We start from the raw sequence: 20,646 nt of genomic DNA, 5'->3' as shown, positions 1-20,646 counted from the left end.
ATTAGCCGTGCACATTCAATTACTGGTCTTGATACAATGGTTTACATTTGATTTTATATACAGTATTACAGTATTATTATATTCAGCATCAGCTAACTTGATTACCATGTTGCATTTGGACTAGTTAATTCCCAAATGTCTTTCTACTTAGTAAATTCTTCCTTTTGTGTAGGCATGCAAGTAAGTGCTTTGCAAAGGAGGAAGGGGCGCTGTGTAGTCACCTGTAATCTTTCAATTATGTTTCGATAATCCCTGGAGGCAGCGAGCACTGAATCTCTGCGGGCAGCATTCCTTGCAGTCATTCGCCAGTTCATTGCAGTCTTCTGCACAATGTTATGAGATTTCAGGAAGAGATTGTTGACCTGGCTGTCCAAGTCTACAGGAATTGCAATTGCTCGGCTTTTTGCTGCAACAAGCAAGAGTTAGTCAGCCTCCGTGCTACAACCACTGCAAGAAAGAGACAACTTCTTGCAATTCCTTCAACAACCTCCTTCGTGTGCATTCTAAACAATGCAATGCTCAGTCCCTGCATAATGGCTCCCTGCGTTATGTTTAAAGGTTTTCACGGCTCAGAGCTGTTTACTGTCTTTAAAGTGTGGGAGCATGAATCTGTCCTTACACACACACTCCCAACGTCTCATGCTAACACATGTGTGCACCCATCCAACAGGATTTGGCCTCATATCCAGTACAAGTTACTCTTTTTGCTACTAAAATTACTGGGAGGAGTGGCACAAAACTATTTCCCTATCAACAGGACAGCAGGTTTGAGGTTAAATGAGAAAGCACTTCAGGTCACAGTGACAACACCTATTGCTCAATCATGACAATCTAACAACGTAACTCTGGCTTTATACTGTGTCTTGGCTCCAAGTTAATCTGCAAGTGGCACCTGCAGGAAGTAAACTCCACTTTCTTTTTGAAGGATGATGTGTAAGCAGCAAATACTGGATGACCGCATTTGCAGCAGTTAGTTCCGATTACACCCATTTCTTACCTACATCTGAGAGGACCCGAATGCAGCTTTCCACTGATGCCTTCTGGCTTGGCATTAGCCAGTTGCAGTGGTACACTCTGAACACGCCTTGCAGCAACTGTACAAACACAGGCTGGCGAGTCTGGAACACAAGGTTGAAGAAAATCAAACTCATCACGCCATGCTGAAATGTATCAGCATCACCTTGAGTAATACCAGCTACCAGCTTAAGCCATGACTCTCTGCACACCAATCATTCTTAACTGGTCTGCATCCACTTGTTAGGCAACCTCATGTTGTAGACAGCATATCTACCACACAATCAGCAACTGGAAAGGGTGGGAACGAGCACTGGAAGGGAAATATTAAATAGACAGCTTCTAAAGCATCAAGTCTCAGTAATTGAAGCTTGACTAAGCAAAGGAAATAAGCACTCATCTTCACCTGTTTCATCAGAGTTATCATCAAACCTGGTGTACAGAGATTCTTCTTTTAGCACTGACCAGTAGTTGACTCAATAGTCCATAGGTAAATGGGACCTTGTTCTTGGCTAAATGACAGCACAGCTCCAGAGTTGAAAACTCATCATTTCATGCATTATTAGCTGGTATCTAATTTACTGAAGAAACCAGCTGTGTGTTTGTTATTTCCAACACAGGTAGCAGTTAGTGGTAAACACTACAGCTGCTATGGATCACACAGAATTAAGGCGTGGTTTTTAGCCTTAGATCACAAGGTGATCTTCCACTACAGATAGGTGAACTACTCCAACACACACATGCACATGAGCTCTGTTCTTTCATCTTTGCAACATCCCAATAGTAGTGATCAAAACTCCCTGTTTGCTGTTGTACAGTAATTACTTAGTAGAATAATTCATTTGTTTTACCTGTAGAGGAAAGAGTATTTTAAATATTTCAAATGAAGCTACATTGAGAGGGAATACCCCGTGTCCCTGTGCCTACTAGCTGTGTAATGTTTCTATCAGCTAAGTGAACTACACCACAGTGCAAAGCCCACAAGACTTAGGAACTAGGGAAAAAATACCTCTTTTATTCTGGTCAAGATTAATGCCTGTTTGTAAGAGAAAAGTGGAGTTAGATGAAAGTCAAATCTATTAGATAATTAAATCTGTTAGATCAATTCATCAAATAACACCATTATGAAATGCACAAAAGGAGAATCAAAATTCAAGAACCAAAAATTATTAAGAGGCAAATACCTATTATCCTCTCTAGAAATAAGCCAGACACCAAAAACATGGCAGACAATAGTATTCTCCAAGGGCACTGAAAACAGCTGCACTTTTGGATTTAAGCCACCCGCATACTCCTTTCAGTCCCTGTTTAAAAACTTTTCAGTCTTAAAAAAGCTTCAAAGACATTTCCTTTGCTTAAACTAGGTCAATAAATCAAGTAAGAAATTTACTTCATGTTCCACGTGCCTCCAACTACACTTGTGAAGGAAATCCTTGGGCAGGAGCACCCTTAGGAAGCAAACAGGCTAAACAGTACTTGTTAAAGAGGAAAAGCTTTGGACAGCTATTCTTTGAAAAGACGTATTTATGTTCTCCTGATTTTATATTATTTGAACTGCATGATAGATGTACAAGGTGTTCCTTGAACAAGCAAGGCTGGTCCTGACTCAAAGGAGGTACAATTTTAGTCAAACAAGCCATAACATGAAAGAGCACGAGACAAGAAGAGGCTGGCATGGGAAGAAATGAGATGACAAGGTGCAGCAGAAAGGATGGGGAGTGACTGAATCCAAGGGCAACGCAAAGGAGAGCAGCAACTATCACTTGCCAGAGACAGCTGCACCAGGTTGGGCAGCAGTGGGCATAGACTGCCCTGTAGCATCTCAGACAAGAGAGAAAATCCTACCCAGAGGAGGGGTGTATGTCAGCTAGGTGGTCCAATGGGCTGTACTCCTCAGATGGGAGTCCCTGGTTATCAGTAGGAGTCCTGACAGGCAGAAGAAGGGAGAGGAACAGAGCTTTTAACTTAGAGATATAGAGGAAAGATGAGTCTAAGACAAGACAGAAAAGACAGAGCTACTGAGATGGTAAAAGGGAGGTGAAATAAGTTTCTTCATCCTGCTAGACAGAGGGAGAGATTAAGCAACTGAAGAAAAACTGCTGACATAAAATGACTAAAATATGACAGTAAGAAGTGTATTCAAATGCTGTACACTCAGAGATGAGAATTAAAAGCATGACAGCCAGGGTATATGGTACGGAGGGAACAGAGAAGAGCAGAGCCCTGGGGGACAAGGCTAACTTCATCTCCATTTCTCATTTCTTTTGATGAAGTTTTGACAAACTCGCATGGAGGCTGACACCACAATAGCGGCTGACATTTTAAAGTCACATGAGGAGCAAATCCACTGCTGGACTGCTCAGACATGCACGGGCTGAGACACGACCCTAATAAAGCTGCTCAGCCCAAACAGCTGTCGCAGCTCTCTGCACCCTCACAGGCAGTTTAAGAGTATCTGAGTCCATCTCAAACAGAGCTCTGTTGCTTTCCGTGTGACTGTCTCCTTTGTCTGAAGAAGGAGGGCTGTTAGCTTAAGAGCAGCAGAGCTGTCTTGAATGCTGGACAGTTGGTCGACTGGACTGGCCACTGGTCATCCAGACAGGGGTTGAGCACATGTCCTGACTCAAGGAGGGCAGGGATAGAGGTGGTCAATAAGGCAAAAGCAGGAACTTTATTGCTCATACTGAGCAGAAAGAAGTCTTCACCTGATGTGGTTCTATGTACACGTCCTCGGGGCGCTGCAGCCACCCAGGCAGCGCACTGTGATCCAAAGGGTTAGCATAAATCTTTGACGACAGACTGACACGTCAAAGCACCAGATGCCCTTTATGGCCACTTTTGGGAACCAAATGCCTCCTAACCTGCTGCCAGTTGCACTCAATTACACACCCGGAGTTTGCACTGTGAACAACCGCCTTTGGCACCAGGAGGTTGCATCAAGTTTCAACAACTACCATAGTCAAACTTCTGACAGACCTGCCAGGCACCTGACCACTCCACCCACACTCCTCACAAAGTTATTTATGAATAGAAGAATGATGTTATCTTTGTGCTGCAATACAAATATTAGGACAATGCCCTGACGCTGCTGTTCTGCAGTGGAGATTGACCTTCTGTTGCTTCACAAGTGTTCCAAGCTTCTCCACATTTCCCCAACTTTTGAAGATGACAAAAAATTACCAAGCTTAATGAAACACACTAGAGCTTCTGACAATCTTTTGGTTTTGGAATGCTTTTGGTTTTGTTTTCCTATAAAAACATGTTTTCTTTAAATGATCACCTTTGCACCCTCTGTAGTGCAACACTCTTCTCTCTGGAAAGCGTGCCACCACAGCTTTATCTTCGTTCTTCGTGGCACTCTGGAGAACTCCTTGCTGCTGTGCTACTGTTTTACCACTGCTAGAGAGCTGGCATGCCAAACTATCGCCGAGCAAAATTGCTTGTTTGCTCTCCTGCACCTGCCTGCATCATCTTATTCAACTGTAGTCTGATCTATGGCCACAAAGAGGATGACCAGAGCACTTAGATGCAACCGCAATACAAAACATATTAAAGAAATTCTTAATTTCCCTACTTGCAGTGTGATTTCTCACCCACAGTCTGATAATGGCACATAGCAACTCTCTCCAAAAGACCTGTGTGATCTCGGTGGTAGTACAGAGTTGAACCTACTAATGAAGTAGTGTGACACTTCAGCCTCCCTAGAAAAACATTTGTACTCTGATCTATACATCTTTCCACTTCTACAGCAAAAGAAACATCCTGGTCACAAAGAACACATTTCTGTTCCCCCATTACAAACACATGTGTATCTTTTTAACTGGTAAATAGAACCACAGTGGAATGAACATAACTGCATTTGCAGCATATTTTCACTTTTCTGTCTCTCATTTTCCTACCTGCAAAGTAGTGCTCTGATCAGAGAATGGGGAACTGAAGAAAGTGGTGACTATACTCATCACTATTTCTGTAACGTACTTCTCCAATATGGAGTCAGCATGCTTTCTGTCGCTGGTGTTGTTACAAGCCTGCAAGACAATTCATTCTTAGGTCAGAAGCAGCTCATCTAAGGTCAGTAAGCGTTACAGACTGGAATTCTTGATTTTGCGCTGTTCTTGTCACAGCAGTACCCTGCCACAGTGATATTTATGACACTTGGACCTCTGGGTTTCCAGCACATACAAAAGCAGAAGCCCAACACCGTTACTGTTTTAATGTGTTGGCATATAGCATGTTTAGGAGAGAGGGAAAAAAACAGAGTGCCTTAAGAGGAAAGAAAGTAGTAGGGTAGGGAGGACTGAGGTGTAATGCTTTCGTATGGGGAAATACTTGGAATCCCAGGCAAAAAGCCATATGGCCAAACAAATGCCAAGCTTGGAAAAAATTTGTCCTGACCTGCCAAAAATCATTGACTATTGCTCGAGAAGGAGCTCAATATCCTGGCCAGAATAAGCAAGCCAGGTGGCAGAACAGAAAAAGGCATTAGACAAAAGAGCAGGGTGTGGGGCTTTTCTGAGGTTTGTTGGGTTTTTTTAACATTTTCCTTTTAAAAAGAAAAAATATGTTCCATGGAATATGACTAATGAAATCCACAGGCAAAAGGAAAAGAAGGCACATGTAAACTTGAAGGCACACAATATTCAGGGTACTTATTGCCTTGATGCTCTCTTATGCCTTATTCTTACTGCTCTATACTAAATAGCTTCATTTAAGTTTTTTTAATTCAGTTCCTAGATACAGGAATCATTACCCGACAGATGTCAACCAGGAAGTTCTCAAAGAGCTTCCACATATGATTACTGGTGTAAATCTCTTTCATTTCTACTTCTGTGTCCACATAGCAATGATTCAAGAAGTTGATGTATGCAATTTTGACCTAAAAGGAGAGGAAAAAAAACCTCAACATTAAAAACCAAAAACCTGAATGGCATTATGAATGAATATGTCATATTAAAACTGCTATACAAATCATTTGTAATTCTACTTCTTCCTTTTATTTAAGCACTGGTGAAATTTAATGCCATGAATAGCAAGACACGATCCAATAAAAAACACCAGGATTACTGTAGACAAAACGTCAGCATAATAATCATTTCCAGTCCTGCAGAACCATCTGTTCAAGGTTAGCAGCATACTCCATAAACCTCTCTGCCTCAAGGACCCTATAAAACAAGCAAGTACAGCATCACATTCCCATTTTAAGGGCAAGGAAACAAGTATAAAAGGATTTAACTTAAGTTACCCAGATTCGCTGGGGTTGCTGACAGCAGAACCAGGGAAGAAATCCAGTTTCCAAGCTCCCAGTTTACTGCCCACCTGCACCACCACCTTCCCCAGGCCAGGCTCAGCAGTATCAAATCTCTCTCACCCGAAGTCAGCACATTTCAAACACCTATAGGCCAGTGCCTTCAAACAGCCCTCACCTCAGGTATGCAATCCTCGTGGGTTACTACCCTAACAATGTCATCCAAAGGAAGAAGGGAGTTGCATTTTATTTCTGTGTAGACATTTTTGCCTTCTGTGCACACAGCAAGCAGTTCTACTAAGTGGATGTGGTACATCAGTGGGCTGTTTTCATCCATCCGATCCCTCTCCGATCTCATCATTTGCACCAAAGTCTGGAAGGAGGCCCTGTCATTGTAAAACACTAGGACATCTTCTCCTGCATTCACCAGCTACCGAGAAAGAAAAATATTCCATCAGCAGATCAAAGCCCGTGCATCTCCCCACAGCATCCTCCCCTAATCTGTGGGCTGACTGTTACAGTGCAAATCCCAATTAGCTATTCTTTAGACACTTAAAAGGAGTGAAGCCCACCAAGTCAGCTGGGCATTCCTCTCGTGCTCCCTTCACGGGATAGAGGGCTCGCGTATGACATTTTCTCTTAAAGAATTTACCACTTCTGAACTGCTGAAGAACTTCAAAGTCAGTCCAACTGACTGCTTAGACAGAAGTTGTGCCAAGAAGCTTGTGACTTTCCATGGTGCTTTTTTATTTCACATATATTGCCTCAGCTGACTTTTTAATACAGCTAGCTGTAGACATACTCTTTTGGTCAGAAACGCCCCAGGGGCACGCTGGATGGGAGGACTGCAGGGCTCAGTAATTCCACCCTTCTGAACAAACACCATCAATTTTCCAAGGCTAGCGAGTGACACATTAAGTCACACTGAGGATTTCTATCAGCTTCACATTTGAGACCCAGATGGCCACGTTTTCAGAGCACTTCAGAACCTCCTGTAACTCCACGAAGGGAAGAAGAACGAATTAAAACTGAGACCTGCTCCAGGTTGGGCACTTCTGTGCATGCAGCTGGAGGGATCTGGGGCTGTCCTCCCACAGGGTTTGTGGCAAACAGCCAGATAAAACGCAGAAGGCAACCCCCAAGGCAACCCCCTTTCTCTCAGCAGCTGCTGACTGCCATGGAAGCCTCCATGCTGAGCATCTCACAAACTCGACTCTGTTGAGAAGCTCACGAAACCATTTTTGAACTGAACGACAAAATATGGAAGAACTTCGATCAATCTAGCAAGATTGATACACAAAAGCCAGAGCTTGACAAATCTGATCCTTGGGCTCCCCCTGCTGAGGAGGCCAATGAAAATCCCATCAGACATGCAAATACACTGTCAAAGAGATCATGTCCAGTATCCAACTTAAAAGGATTTATTCACCCCTCTTACCCCTCCCTTCTATCCTGACACCTCATACTCCCAGTTATTTACACACCTAAATTTCTGAAGGCCCTCAGACTTTTCCCCCTTCAGCACTAACACAGCTGAACACGTAGGTCTTTGTAAGATAAATTCCCATCAAAATACTATCATGGTAAAATTTTCCTTCTGCATTAGTGATCTTGAAATTAAACTACTTATCTTCTAGCCAATTTTGCTAGAGAAAGGCAGCCTTGCTTCATAAGCCCACCTATATGCTGCTGTGTAGAAGGCCTGGAAAATAACTCCTAAGTATCATTAATAACCAACCGTTCATTATACCTGCAGGTGACGAGCTCAGAAAGCTTTCGGTCACAAAAAGCCTGTGCTTTCTGGTAGCTGTATGCTCTTTTTGCATTGTGAGAGCTAACTGTCAGCTTCTTGGCAGTCCCAGAAGCGAGAGGATCAATTTGTCATTTTCACCAAATGGTATGTGAAAACTTCTGTTCAGACCTCGCAAATCTCTGCAGCTCTCACCTCAGCCATTACCATATCTTGGCATTTCTTAATGAATTTTCCTTCCGCCTTGACAATTGTCTGCAGGAACTTTATGTACTGAACATTTCTGCCATGTGTTTCGATACAGTGGACAAAGTGTTGAACAACGCGTTCATTAATCTCACTGCAAAGCTGGAAGTTGTTCATGAAAATGTGCTGCATTGTTACTGCTTCCAGAATCTAATGGAGGGGATGAAAGAAAAAAAGAAATTAGAAAATAAACAAACCACCAAACCCACACAGAGGTCAGGATAAAGTCAACACTCCTGCAGGGCACAGGACAGAAAAGAACATTTCCGAGGACCTAATCTTTCAACACAACGGCTCGTATCTAAGCCTATTTTTCAGTCCACTTCAGCCTCTTAAACTTTCTACACTGAAATGGTCTTAAACAAACAGATCTTGCCAACTTTTGAGGCTTTAGAATGAAAACAAAATGTGACCCCTTCAACCAATCTTGCATCAGAACAGGCCCAGAGGCGATCACTAAGGACAATCCATTCTCTTTTCTTGATAGGAAAAAAAAAAAAAAAAAAAAAATCATCTATCATGGCATGAGGTTATTCTTACCCCTGGGTTAAGGAACAGGTTTATGTGCTTGTGCAGCAATGCCTGGTTCTGTTGGTTCCCAGCACAGAAGTTCTGCAAAAACTCATGTGCAAGTTTCATTATCTCCTGCATCCTCGTGTCCTCAGCCTGTGATTGCATGACAAATAAGACGGGGTTAAAGAGAATCTGAAGGTTCACTTTCAGGTAAGTACAGGATGAGCCTCAGCTCCAGCTCTGCAAGGGAACTGTCACGTCTCCCTCACACTCCAAAGAAAAACAAACCTCCACCCAGTTCACAGACATTAGGGATGAGTTTGGCCCACTTCACAGTTTTAAAGATCGTCAAAAATAAAGACCATAATAGAAACTACAGTAGTTTACTCTCTAAAATTGCATACTCTGTGGCCAAGCCTGCCAGCAACGTGCTTTAGTCACTTTTACACTTCTGAACATACCAGTACATTGGCCAAACCACACATCATCACCTTGGAGCTACACAGGAAAATTGCCATGTTCCACTGAAATGCATTTCAGCAGCGACAGATAGGTAGTTCATGGCAAAGAAGGGATGGAAAGTTATTATTGCAACAGTTAAGCCCAATTTATATTTACTGGAATCTGCACGCTGAGTGCATGCTTCCAAGTACAGTTCAGGAATCAGTGCCTTTCCTCTGACATCAGTGTGGATTACCAGTCCACTGATGGCATAAAATGTAGTTTGGAAAATCAGTGTCTGCTTTTATTTTTAAGGAGTTTCATACATTTCCAAGGTTTAAACACCTTCCATATTGCCTGTCTAATATGTATTCACATGTATGGGACAGAAAGGTGACAAAAGGTGCTGGTTTTTTAGCAAAATATGAAGCAAGACAGCATGAGACTTAGCTTAACATTAATCAAAGCTCCTGCCTAGAATTACTGGTTCTCAGAAACCTGTGGAGTGTGGAACAGAGGACAGCAGAGTGACCAGAGAAATGTGCTGAGCTCCCTCACCTAGGCCATGATAAGTACCTGTCACTTGTGACTAATGGGCCACCAACACGAAATCAGGGTGTGCTTCATCAGCACAATGTGGTGCTGTGCAAGCTCAAACCGTACAGCAACCCAGTCACAGCGGGCTTCAAACCACACCACTGACATTACCTGGCATCCAGGATGGCTCATTACAAACAGCAAACCTCGCCTGGACAGCCACTTGGTATTTATTCAATTTTAAGGGAGAATTTGGGACTCTGCAACTGGGGGAGATCTGTGTCTAACTACTCGGCAGACCTGCTGATAGATCCCACAGGGGACTGCCACCCTCATTTCCCTCACTGTTCCCAGGATGGCTGTCATACAGCTACCTCATAGCGATAACGAGGGTCTTGCTTACACCGACACAACTTAACTTCAAGGCAGCACACACCTCCCATGAAAAGCTGGGAGTTGGGCCTTGGTCTTACGCCTACAATGGTCAAATATTTCTCCAGGAAATAGTGTGTAACACTGTCTATTCAAAGACTTCAAACAAAGAAAGCTTGTACAAGCTCCCCATTACTTCTGGAGCATGGGTATTTCATAGACTATGAGGCTATATAAAACAGCCTCTGTGGATCCAGCATAAAGGTAGAAGGTGGAGGAAGATTCAGAGGAGGTATTACAAGCCCATCAACATGGCAGGAAGCAAGGTGACAGCTGTACAGGTACTCAACCTTTTCGTAAGGGATCTGCAGCAGCTCCAGCACAACCGCGTGAGCTCCCATGTTCCTCAGAAGTCGCTGCTGCTGCTTACGGCTTTTCCTGACCGAGGCGCTTTCCTGAACACAGAGCTTGCTGAGCCGCAGCAGGATCTAGAGAAGAGACTTGCTTTAGAGCTGAAATTCCAGGTTTTATTTCAGGGAAGCAGTTTATTGGACTGTGCACCATCCATGGCATCTCTGACTAGGGCTGGTCCTGCACAATTCAGCCATGTCAAGTAAACCCAGCACTGAGCTCCACAGTATGGAGCCACAGAAAGACCATTAGCTCACATCACACCAGTGCCAACACATGCTCTTTGTCTGATATTTTTAAAATTAAATTTCAACAGCACAGTGGCTTTGAGCACAAGGTGCTTGAGACACAGCAAATTAAATAGCTTCTCCACTTGCTTACTTCCTTCGTAGCCTTTAAACAATAAAAATATTGTGTTACCATTGAAACAGCAGCAAAATGTCGCGTTTCTCACTAATCCATTCTTAAGGAAAGAATACACATGTCGTGCTTATTATATTCCTGGCTTCTCATTCAAGTTGGGATATGTTATTACTCAGCAAATAGTTTCCACAATGGAAGAGTGACTCAGACTTTCCTGGGTGCCTCCCTCTGACTGCAGCTCTCCAGAGCTGTGTTACTCATTTACACTTTCATTTAACTATCAAGAAGCAAAGTTTTACCTCTTTTACTACACGGTAGTTGTAGCTGCTAGTACTTTCAGGCTTTTGGGACTTGCTGTGACCTTCCTGAGGATAAAAATCAGACAATTTATTAGTAGCTTATACTATGGTCTTCATGAAGGCTAAAATTACCATTCTAGGATACTGCTCGCTCTCTTCCTGGAAAGGAGTATCATCCTTCAGTTTTCTGACAGTCTTAGAAAAATACATATAATTATTCTGTCAAGTCACATTGACTCTATAGTATAAAATAAGGTGAGGGGGGATGACTGCAGAGACAGCAACCTTCTGTCCTTTCCTTCGCTTGTTGCATTCTATCTGTAATCAACTGTCCCCTAAAAAAAACTTCTTACTTTCTCTCCCTTTCTACTATTATTAAACTGTCATAGCACAGATAAAAAGAAGTCTCACAGTACTACGCACAAGGAAATCAACAAGTGACTTGTATTTACTTTCAACAATAAATGTTCATAACCCAGGGACTATTTCTTGAATGCCCTCACCCAGCCTTTTCTATGTGATTGCAGATTATATTGAGGCAAAACGTGTTTAATCAGCTCTAAGCCAGATGTGCATGCCAAGAAAGTCCCGTATTATCAAGTACAGATAAAGGACCATTCTCTTCTGTCATTTAATCGTAGTGCCATGATTCAGAATGCATCACCTGAAGACTTCACAGCTCTGCCCTTACATTATTTGAGGTACTTCTGACCATACAAAACCCATGCAATCCATCAGTGATGAAAGGTCACAACTCAGGAGCTAGAGCAAACCCAAACCAACTGCTCTGTTAGAGCCTAAAGATGACTCTTCAGTGGCTGCTAATCCTGAGCACCTTCCACTTCCACTTGAGACTAACTGGCATCAACCAGCTCAAGTTCTCTTCTTAGTCTTGCCTTAATGTAAAAGCAATACAGAGGGCCTCAGCAAGCTATGCAGTGTACTGGAAAGATTTTTTTTTGGTCACATTTCTGGAAATGGTTACATCTTCATAAAATATCAACACATGAATTTGTGGGAACAACCTCATTACCTCTTTTTTCTTGTGTTCATTTTCACCTTGCACTCCATCCATAGTCTCATCAGGACCCTGGCCTTTGTACACCCAAAGCTCTGATTTTTCCACAATAGACCTCAGCTGGTCCAAATCTTGCTTTATCTGCTTGTAGTTGTCAACATCTTGGCTGGTAACAAGCAGTTGAACCTTACGTGAATGCAATCCATTAGTTACACAAAAGGATTGGTTTTAGCAGCAATATATACATTCAGATGAAGAACAACGCTCTTATTACACACACATACCTGCTTAAAAGCTTGAAGGACTTCTTGTCTCTGACTAAAGTGCCGGAACAGTAGCTGAAGTGCTCCAGACACCAGAGGAGGATAATCATGCATTGTTAAATGCAGCAAAACTCTGAGAAACGTTCTGCCACCATGATCATCCAAATCCAGCGGTGTATTCTCCTCACTAAAAACAGAGCGTAGGAGTTAACTAGCATATTAGACTGAATGTCCCAGCAGGTTCTTAAGTCCAGTCAGAGGTGGCAGAAAACTTCTTTTCTTACTTTTAAATAAGTGGGGAATTTACCAAATCAAGTGCTATCTTAAGACACACAGGTTTTTGGTGTATTGCTTAATAGGGAGACTATTCCAGAATTTCATTAATCATGGTTCACTCACCTTACATTACCCAACTTACATTTTTCAGGGTCAAACTATGCAAAAATATTTGTCCCTATGTCAGCCTCACCCTACTGCTCAGTTCTTGCCCATTCCTAGTACTAACCTTTCTCACTATTTGTGAAATAAAACCCTACCTCATTATCCAGGTTGCAATGCTAATTATGTCAAGCACTTGAAACCCTCCTCTTCCCTCCCGTTCCCCTGCACCCCTTTTCTGAGCATGAGAAAATCATGCCTTTTTTTCTCCCCCATCAATGACCCCTGAATCTTTTCCATATTCTGCTTCCAACTGATTTTGCATGCTTACATTAAAAATTCTGGTTATTAATTCTGTAAGCGAATCTCTCTCCCCACTTTCCCTACATTTAAGGAATCTGTTATCTTAGGTTTACAGGAAACTACTGCAGCTCTGAGAAGCTTAAGGACAAGCTCAAGTACTTGGAGTCTGTCACTGACTTGCTGTCCTGTGATTTAGGAAAGGATATAAGCTGCTCTGGAAGGAAGGCGGGCATGGAAGGTACAGCTTGCTTTGTTCTGTCATGCATGTGCAGTTTAATGCTGCATTATACAAAAAAAGGATGGCTAAATATATATATATCTAAGCTCAGTAGAAGTCCCAATCCTTGCCTACACAAACTTTTCCACCTAAGACTTTACTGCAGCATTCAGCTTAGATGCACTAATCCTCCAACTTGGCTTTCACCCACACAAGTGAAGCCCTCCCATGAAGATCCTTCTGGCTGAAGGACCCCTGTGTCCCTTATTTGTGGCTTTTAATCCAAATGGACACTACTTTGAGTTGTATCAAAGGCATTTCAGGAGAATAAAGCTTAGGTAACTGTGGCAGCTGTTTCCAACCTTTTCCCAGTTACCACCTCACTTTCAACCGCAATCCACCTCCTTGGGAGCCCTGAGGGCTACAGCCTGGGAACTCCTGAGCCACCCCTTGATTAGCACTAGTGAAGAGATACTTTCCTTCCACCAAAGATCCCCTCAGCTTGTTCTTCAATATGTTCAAAGTCTAGGGCTCCTGAGAAAATAATGAGACAAATATGTTATGTCAGAGTTGCACCAGAGACGTTTTTGCAGCCTAAAAACATTTTAAACCACAAATGGTGATGTAGGTGTAAGCAAGGGGGTCATAACAAGCTGAAAGGAATGCTGAGAGATTACTGAAGCAGCCTGCTAAGATAATATAAGACAATAAATGAACCTGTTCTCAGTTCACAAATTAAACTACATAATAATTTCAGCAACATCCAGGCTTATTCCTCTCTTGCTTATTTTTAGATTGCAGCAGCAACATTCCAGGACACTGATGGGACCTGGTGTCATTCGGAGGAGCCATTCACAAGAAACACCGAACTTCAGCCTTGAAAAGTTCTAAAATAATAAATTCAGCAATACCCCTGCAGCTCAATAGATAAAAAGGTCTTAGCGTTTTTCAGTATAAGGTATATATTATCACACGGACAATGACCAATGTTCTGAAATAAAAAACATACAGATGGTAAAACAGTGTTGGAGTTCTCAATATTTCACAAAGATTTGCAAAGGGGAATGGAGAGAGAGCATGGGGATTTTATATCCTTGCCCAAAACGTTTACCCCCTTTCTTCCAAAGTTCAGCTCAAAGAAAGAGCTCTCGCTCTCCCTGCCAGCCCTGTTTTGGAGGCCCTGGCACCCTGGGGGGCTGCCGGACAGGCAGCCCATGAAAAAAGTAAACACATCCCCTTTGAAGTGAGATCAAAAGAAACAGTCTCCTCCCTTTGAAGACTTCACATCTAAACCACATTTTCCTTATCTTTCTCCCTTGCATCTAGAGATACAGTCCCCAAATTGAGGAAGAAAAACTGTTTGATGTCTAATAAGCTGCACTTTTAAAGTCCAGTTATTCCTACATGATACGGGTCCCTAACTACGGGACACTTTTTCCCCTGGAAAGCAATACAGCAACTGACGACACTCCATCTACACCGTCTACTAACTATCCTGCTTTCAATTAAGAACACCACATGACAAACAGCTTGCTTTCACACCCCTGTCTAACCCACTGAGCTACAGACACCTCCAGATGTCTTGCCTTCCTGCAATACCTTTGGAAAAGAGAAATTTGGGTGGGTAGAGGCATCAGGCTGGGGGAAGGGATGGAGGAGATCAGATTACTTTGGGGACCCTTTTCCTTCACCCAGAAACATTAATACAAAATACTTAATTTGAGCTTGATGACAGATCACACATGATAGTGTTTATTTCAGGTTTTTTTTTTTTAAAGGATGCACCTCAGGCCCCTAACACATGGAAATAAGTAGGAGAGAGTACAAATAAAACCTGGGTTTTGTTTGGGGTATATGGAAGTGATCTCTACTCTGTTATTCCCTCTACTAGCAAAGTACTCTGCCTCAATGGAACTATTTATATGCCAAAGCAAGAACCTGAATCAATTATCCAATTAGCACCTCTAGAATTAAAGAGTCTTCCCTAACCCACACAAACTCATTTTTTGCAAAATAACTAACCTGGTACATTAGCTGGCATTTCTTGATTACTGCTTCCAGTGGGCGATTCAGACATCTGGGCATTGCTTTCATCAAATTCATGTTTAAATATACAAAGTAGGCAGGAGATTCTGTAGTCCAATCTCACATTCAAAATAAACTGATGACAGAGAAGCAGTAAAAATGTTGAAATAACTTGCCTATTTCCAGCACACGTACAATTTACACATAATGCAGTGCTACCAACATGCAAGATCGACATCGTGAAGATGTGGATTTAACCTGGAGAAGAGGTACGCAAATATTTTCTTAAAAGTCCCCGGAATTGCGTTATTTTTTTCAGTGATTTCAATAAGCATGTTATACACACAGTAATAAAACCTTAAGAGTAAAAGACGTTGGCAGAGTTTTGAGTCCTCGTTACTGCCCAATGCAGGCATCCTCACCCCACCCCCAGGAAAGGAAAGCAGCATTTCCATCTCCGTTCTGGAACCAGCAGGAATCCAACAGAGCAGCGCTGTCGTCCTCCTCGTGCCGACTCCCAGGGCGCCGGGGCAGAGGAGGCTGAACATGAGCTGCCAAGAGCCAGGCTGCTGCGTACAACAGCTCCCAGCTCAGGTGGGCCGTACTCACTGGTGCCAGTGGTATCTCTAGCGTAGCAGAGACCACCTTCTCGGTGGTCTTCCTCCCTCTTGAGGGAAGAGGTACAACGCAAAGAACACTTGTAGCGCTCTCAGATTTAGGGGAAAACACTTAATGCTGGTTTTAATCAACCATGGTAACAGGGGGATTATGGGCACACTAAAATATCCCACTGCACATGCCAGGCCATAAGAGAAGTTCTGGCTTTAACTAAAATTAGCAACGGGGAAAGGAAGTGAATCAAGCCTCCCCTACGTGCTGCATCTGCTGCTGAGGGGAAGGGCATAACCTCAAACCCAGCTACGTGCGAAGCCTCCCACGGGGGCACGGGGAAGGTACACCATGGCTTTCCTGCTGCTTCACATACTTTCGCCCACAAGGCTTTTGCAGCATTCTGGCCTCCATGAACTCGTCCATGACGTTACTGAACAGAAAAGGGACTCCTACACTGAAGGAGGGAAGATGGATTTCAGTGCAGTAATTTTGCAGCAACATCTAGATCAAGGCAGCGCTGTGGAAAAGGGAAAAAACCTTTCTTTTTGTGTCCTGAAGACTTCAGAGTCAACAAGTGAGAAAAACCAGACAGAGATGGAAGAGGCTGGCAAATGTGCATTCATAAAAAACACTTCAGACTAATGGCTGCATGAGGAGGAGACTCAAGTATCTCCCCCTTCCTTGGGCACTTAACAAGATGGCCCTGTAGACTCAGAGAAATTAATAAGACAGGAAGGTGGAAAATGAGCTCTCCACTTCAGCAAGGCAGGTATTTACAAATCACCGGTAAATATGCAGATGTCTACTACAAACTCATTTCTACTAACTTGTTTCAGTAATGGCATAGTATTGTCATATGCAAGTTGAGCGCTGCATGCCTGAAAGTCACCCTTGTAACGCTTTAACAGTTTGAAAGAGGCACATACAAGGCAGGAGTGAATTAAAAGACAGCATGGCACTATATCAACACTTAGATTCAAGACAGCACAAGATGCTACATCGATTGGCGTGGCTAGTACCTGAAGTATTTCGATGATCTTCAGCTTTGTGTCCATTACCAGGATGTCCTCTTTCTCTGGTTCGCTCTGCTTGACGTTACCCTCAGGAGCAGCAGCAAGTGGCGTCATGGGCAAGAACCCACCGCCTCTGAGCACCACCTGGGTCATCAGCTCACCGACTCCATGGATCGATCTCATCACATTGCTCCCTTCAGAGGTAGGTAAACAGGTAAGGTTAGGATGGTGTAATGGGACTGTGCTAACAGGGCAAAGACCCTTCACATCCTAGGCAGAGAAACTGCCTCAACATTAAACAAGGCCAGGTGGACACTGAAACCCCTGGAACAGATGAAAGTCAGCAGAAGCACAGCAATAACTTTCAGAAACCCTCTGTCCTCTCCCTCTTTCACTGTAGGCATTACTCAGCTTTACAACCAAGCCATGGACAGAAAGGAGCAGATTTCGAACCCACATTGACACTGAGATGAACTAGAAACTACCTAAGAATGATCAGTTCTGCCAGTCATTTCTCAGTCTTACCTTTACTTTCCTCGCCTTTTGCCATCTTGGTAATAGGGAAGATGGTAGTGATGTGCACACAGTCTAATATAGCAAGGAGGATTTTGGTTAGTCTGAGGAGGTCACAGAAGTTGTAGAAACCAAAATATATCAGATTTCTGGCTAAGTTAACAACCTACCAAAATAATAATAAAAAGCCTGATTAATACTAAACATTTTGCTATCACAATCAAGTTGTCTTAACACAGTGAAAAGATCAAGAAACTGGCTGTAAGTCATTCTTATCATAATACCTTGTAATTCCGTAAGACTGTATAGTTCTACATTCTATCAAAAAGTTTTCTACTTGCCTACAAATACTGCAATGCCAGGACTAACAGTCTGTATCTGCAATTGATATTCTATAGCTACAAAATCACACCACATATGTCTCATTACAGAACAGGTAAGAGAGGTTAAGACTAGAGGGAATGTACAGGCGCTTTTTATGATTTGGCCTTATGAAAAAAAAATATCACACATCTAAAGCTTACTGCTACCAAGTTATAGTTTCCCCACAAGTCCTCCACATGCACTGCTTCAAGATCCGCATGTAATAATTTAACATATAGTGTGAATATTTAACGTAGCCCCATTATCTGAAGTATATTCCCTCAAAAACATGTTTTGTGTGTTTCTTTTAAAGAAATATCACATATTTTCTTACGGTAACGGTTATTTAGGGAATACTATCACATGGTTTTGCTACATTTTATTTGCACAGACAGGCTATTTTATTAGGTCAGTAAGTCACAGGACACTGTAGTGTCCTCTTCGTGAGTAATACTGTAAGCTCTAGTAACTATCTGTGCATGCAGACATAGTGTTTAGTTTTCAAGACTATTTATTCCAGTAAAGCTTGACTTTGCAATAACACCGAGAATACAAAAAGTAAACAAGGCTTCTGCAAATCTAAGACATAAGCTCACATTCATTAAGTGTATTTCAAGAACTATCACTGCAAACTCACAAACTTCAGTGGGGTTGCTTGCACGAGGAACAAGGACTGCACTGAAAAGGAGGAGCCTGCTGAGGCTCAACATTCATTAATTACTTGCCAATTTACCTGGTGTTGAAAAAAACTACCAACATTCCACCAAAAAAAAAAGAGGATAAAATCATAACTGGATAACTACCTCAAAAGTGAGCTTATTTTTCTCTTTATCAGAGAAAGGGAACCTCTGACACACCACATCTCTTAAATATTCCTCTACAAATTCCATTGTTTGTGCAAATCTCTCCTTAATTTCATCTTTGGAAGTTCCACTGCTATCATAGCTGAAGAGGAAAAAAAAAACAAAACAAAAAACAAAACAAAACACAAAACTTAGCATGCAAATACACAGGGTTCTTTTCCCCTGACACAATTTTTCATTGGTTTGTCAAAAATCTAAGAAAAGTTAAAGGCTGTTAAATAGTTTATCCAAACGGGGGAGTCAGGAAGCTGACACCATAATTTCCTGGCTTTTGCTGTTTTATCCCATATGCTCATTTTGCACCATTTAAAAAAGTCTGAGGAAAACAAAAAAAGATAATTTTGTCCCAATAAAAAACCAAACCCCTTATTATTTTAGTGGAAACAGTGACAGGCTATGTACAGCATTAGGGAAAATGGATGTGGCCAAGAGATGGTGACTGGGGATGCTGTTTTTTCTCCAAATAAAAATAATATATATGCAAACTAGACATTACTTTTTCTTAATATAAATTCTAGGTTTGTTTCTCAGCATGTGCAGAGAGCATTCGAAAAAGACAATCCCCATCCCCTTGCACTAACTACTTTTGTTTTCCTGTTTGGTCACATATCACTGCTTAGCTTCTGCCAGAGCTGAAGCCATTTGTTTTCTACTTTGGCATTTGAAGTTGAGTAAGATCTACTGCCTCTCTCAAAGAAAACTAGGCTAGCAAGTAGGAAAGGGAGGGTAAAAGAAGGACCCGCTAAAAACCAGTACTAATACTGACAAGACCCAACTTCCTAACATTTAACATGAATTTTAAATGTTCATTTTATCCAACCAAAAAAACTGGGTTCTGAACAGTTGAAGTACTGTAAGTTTTAAATTATTTGTACTATAATGAGTTAATACAAGTCTATGGTCAAGAATTCATGTCTCCAGTCTAGCTGTGGTTTTGTACAGGTTTTTCACCACTGCATCGAAGTATTTGCCACTGCAGGTCAAGGACCATGACTCCATTGCCAGCACATTACTTGTTTCAGCGTCTTCCCCCTTGTTTTTGCTTTTGATTGTGCGAGCTACCGTATGGAGAATCTGCCCTGAAGAGTCTATACTCTAATCTAATAAGGCAGGAGGAAAAAATGAAATAGTCCTGCCTTGCGTTCCGTCCCCCGGGCTAGGTCACTCGTCACATCCCCCAGACCAGAGACAGGCTGTCTCCGTGATCACCATGGGTTTTGGAGACAAACCCCTACTGCCTCACAGCTTGCACCACGCACATACAGGAAGGTTGCTTTGTTCTCGGGAAGGTTCTCTCCAGCAAACATTACAGGCAAATGAAACCACAGGGTTTGAATAAGTTATGGATTTTTTTTTATATATATATTTTTATATATATTTATATATATTTATATGTATTTTTCAACTGTAATAATAATAATAATAAATAATGCATGAGTTTAGGATTGATCTGGTTTTGTTTTAAAAATCAAGAGTCGTGTAATTTCCTTTCCCACACCATTCCAGCAAGTACTTACTCATCAATAGCAATTTCAGAAGGTATTTCAGACCACAGACGAGCGTACTTCACTGGTGTTACTTGTTCCTGGGGGTCACGATCAACATGCATATGAAGCATTAGCCGGCAAAAAGATGCTCTCAGATCATATGGCAAGTTCTCATCAGACATGCAACGGAGAATGAGATCTACATCCAGCTGGCCAGATATCTCATTTATGGCTAAGTACTGTCGATCAAGGCACATTCTAGCAAAGAGGTTTAGCTGATATCTTTTGGGGGGGAAGAAAGAAATCATAGAGAAACCGCTTACACTCTCCAGAAATGTCCACTGGGTATAGTACTGATATGCTCTTATATGTATTAACAGAATGAATCTTAGATTTTCCA

General features: G+C 42.1%; 1 protein-coding gene across 7 annotated transcripts in view; it reads right to left on the bottom strand.

Annotated features, from left to right (window-relative positions):
• The window catches only part of ITPR1 (inositol 1,4,5-trisphosphate receptor type 1), a 171,735-nt gene that overhangs the window by 85,830 nt on the left and 65,259 nt on the right, over positions 1-20,646 (bottom strand). For 6 of the 7 annotated variants that reach the window (XM_074879206.1, XM_074879207.1, XM_074879210.1 and 3 more), the window contains 17 exons: positions 20,277-20,528; positions 18,700-18,841; positions 17,546-17,699; positions 17,027-17,214; positions 15,393-15,531; positions 13,846-13,904; positions 12,494-12,655; positions 12,225-12,395; positions 11,192-11,257; positions 10,469-10,606; positions 8,796-8,921; positions 8,205-8,405; positions 6,438-6,689; positions 5,765-5,890; positions 4,914-5,042; positions 998-1,118; positions 222-406 (listed from right to left, as the gene is read on the bottom strand). In XM_074879206.1, coding sequence (XP_074735307.1) covers positions 222-406; positions 998-1,118; positions 4,914-5,042; positions 5,765-5,890; positions 6,438-6,689; positions 8,205-8,405; positions 8,796-8,921; positions 10,469-10,606; positions 11,192-11,257; positions 12,225-12,395; positions 12,494-12,655; positions 13,846-13,904; positions 15,393-15,531; positions 17,027-17,214; positions 17,546-17,699; positions 18,700-18,841; positions 20,277-20,528 — 2,611 coding nt within the window. Of the gene's footprint in view, positions 1-221; positions 407-997; positions 1,119-2,023; positions 2,051-4,913; positions 5,043-5,764; positions 5,891-6,437; positions 6,690-8,204; positions 8,406-8,795; positions 8,922-10,468; positions 10,607-11,191; positions 11,258-12,224; positions 12,396-12,493; positions 12,656-13,845; positions 13,905-15,392; positions 15,532-17,026; positions 17,215-17,545; positions 17,700-18,699; positions 18,842-20,276; positions 20,529-20,646 lie in introns of all 7 variants that reach the window. The other variant, XM_074879205.1, reaches the window with a different exon arrangement.

The sequence above is a fragment of the Strix uralensis genome, chromosome 10 (assembly GCF_047716275.1).
Source record: "Strix uralensis isolate ZFMK-TIS-50842 chromosome 10, bStrUra1, whole genome shotgun sequence".
Lineage (NCBI taxonomy): Eukaryota > Metazoa > Chordata > Aves > Strigiformes > Strigidae > Strix > Strix uralensis.
The sequence above is the reverse complement of the archived record's forward strand: the minus strand, read 5'-3'. Positions and strand labels throughout refer to the sequence as shown.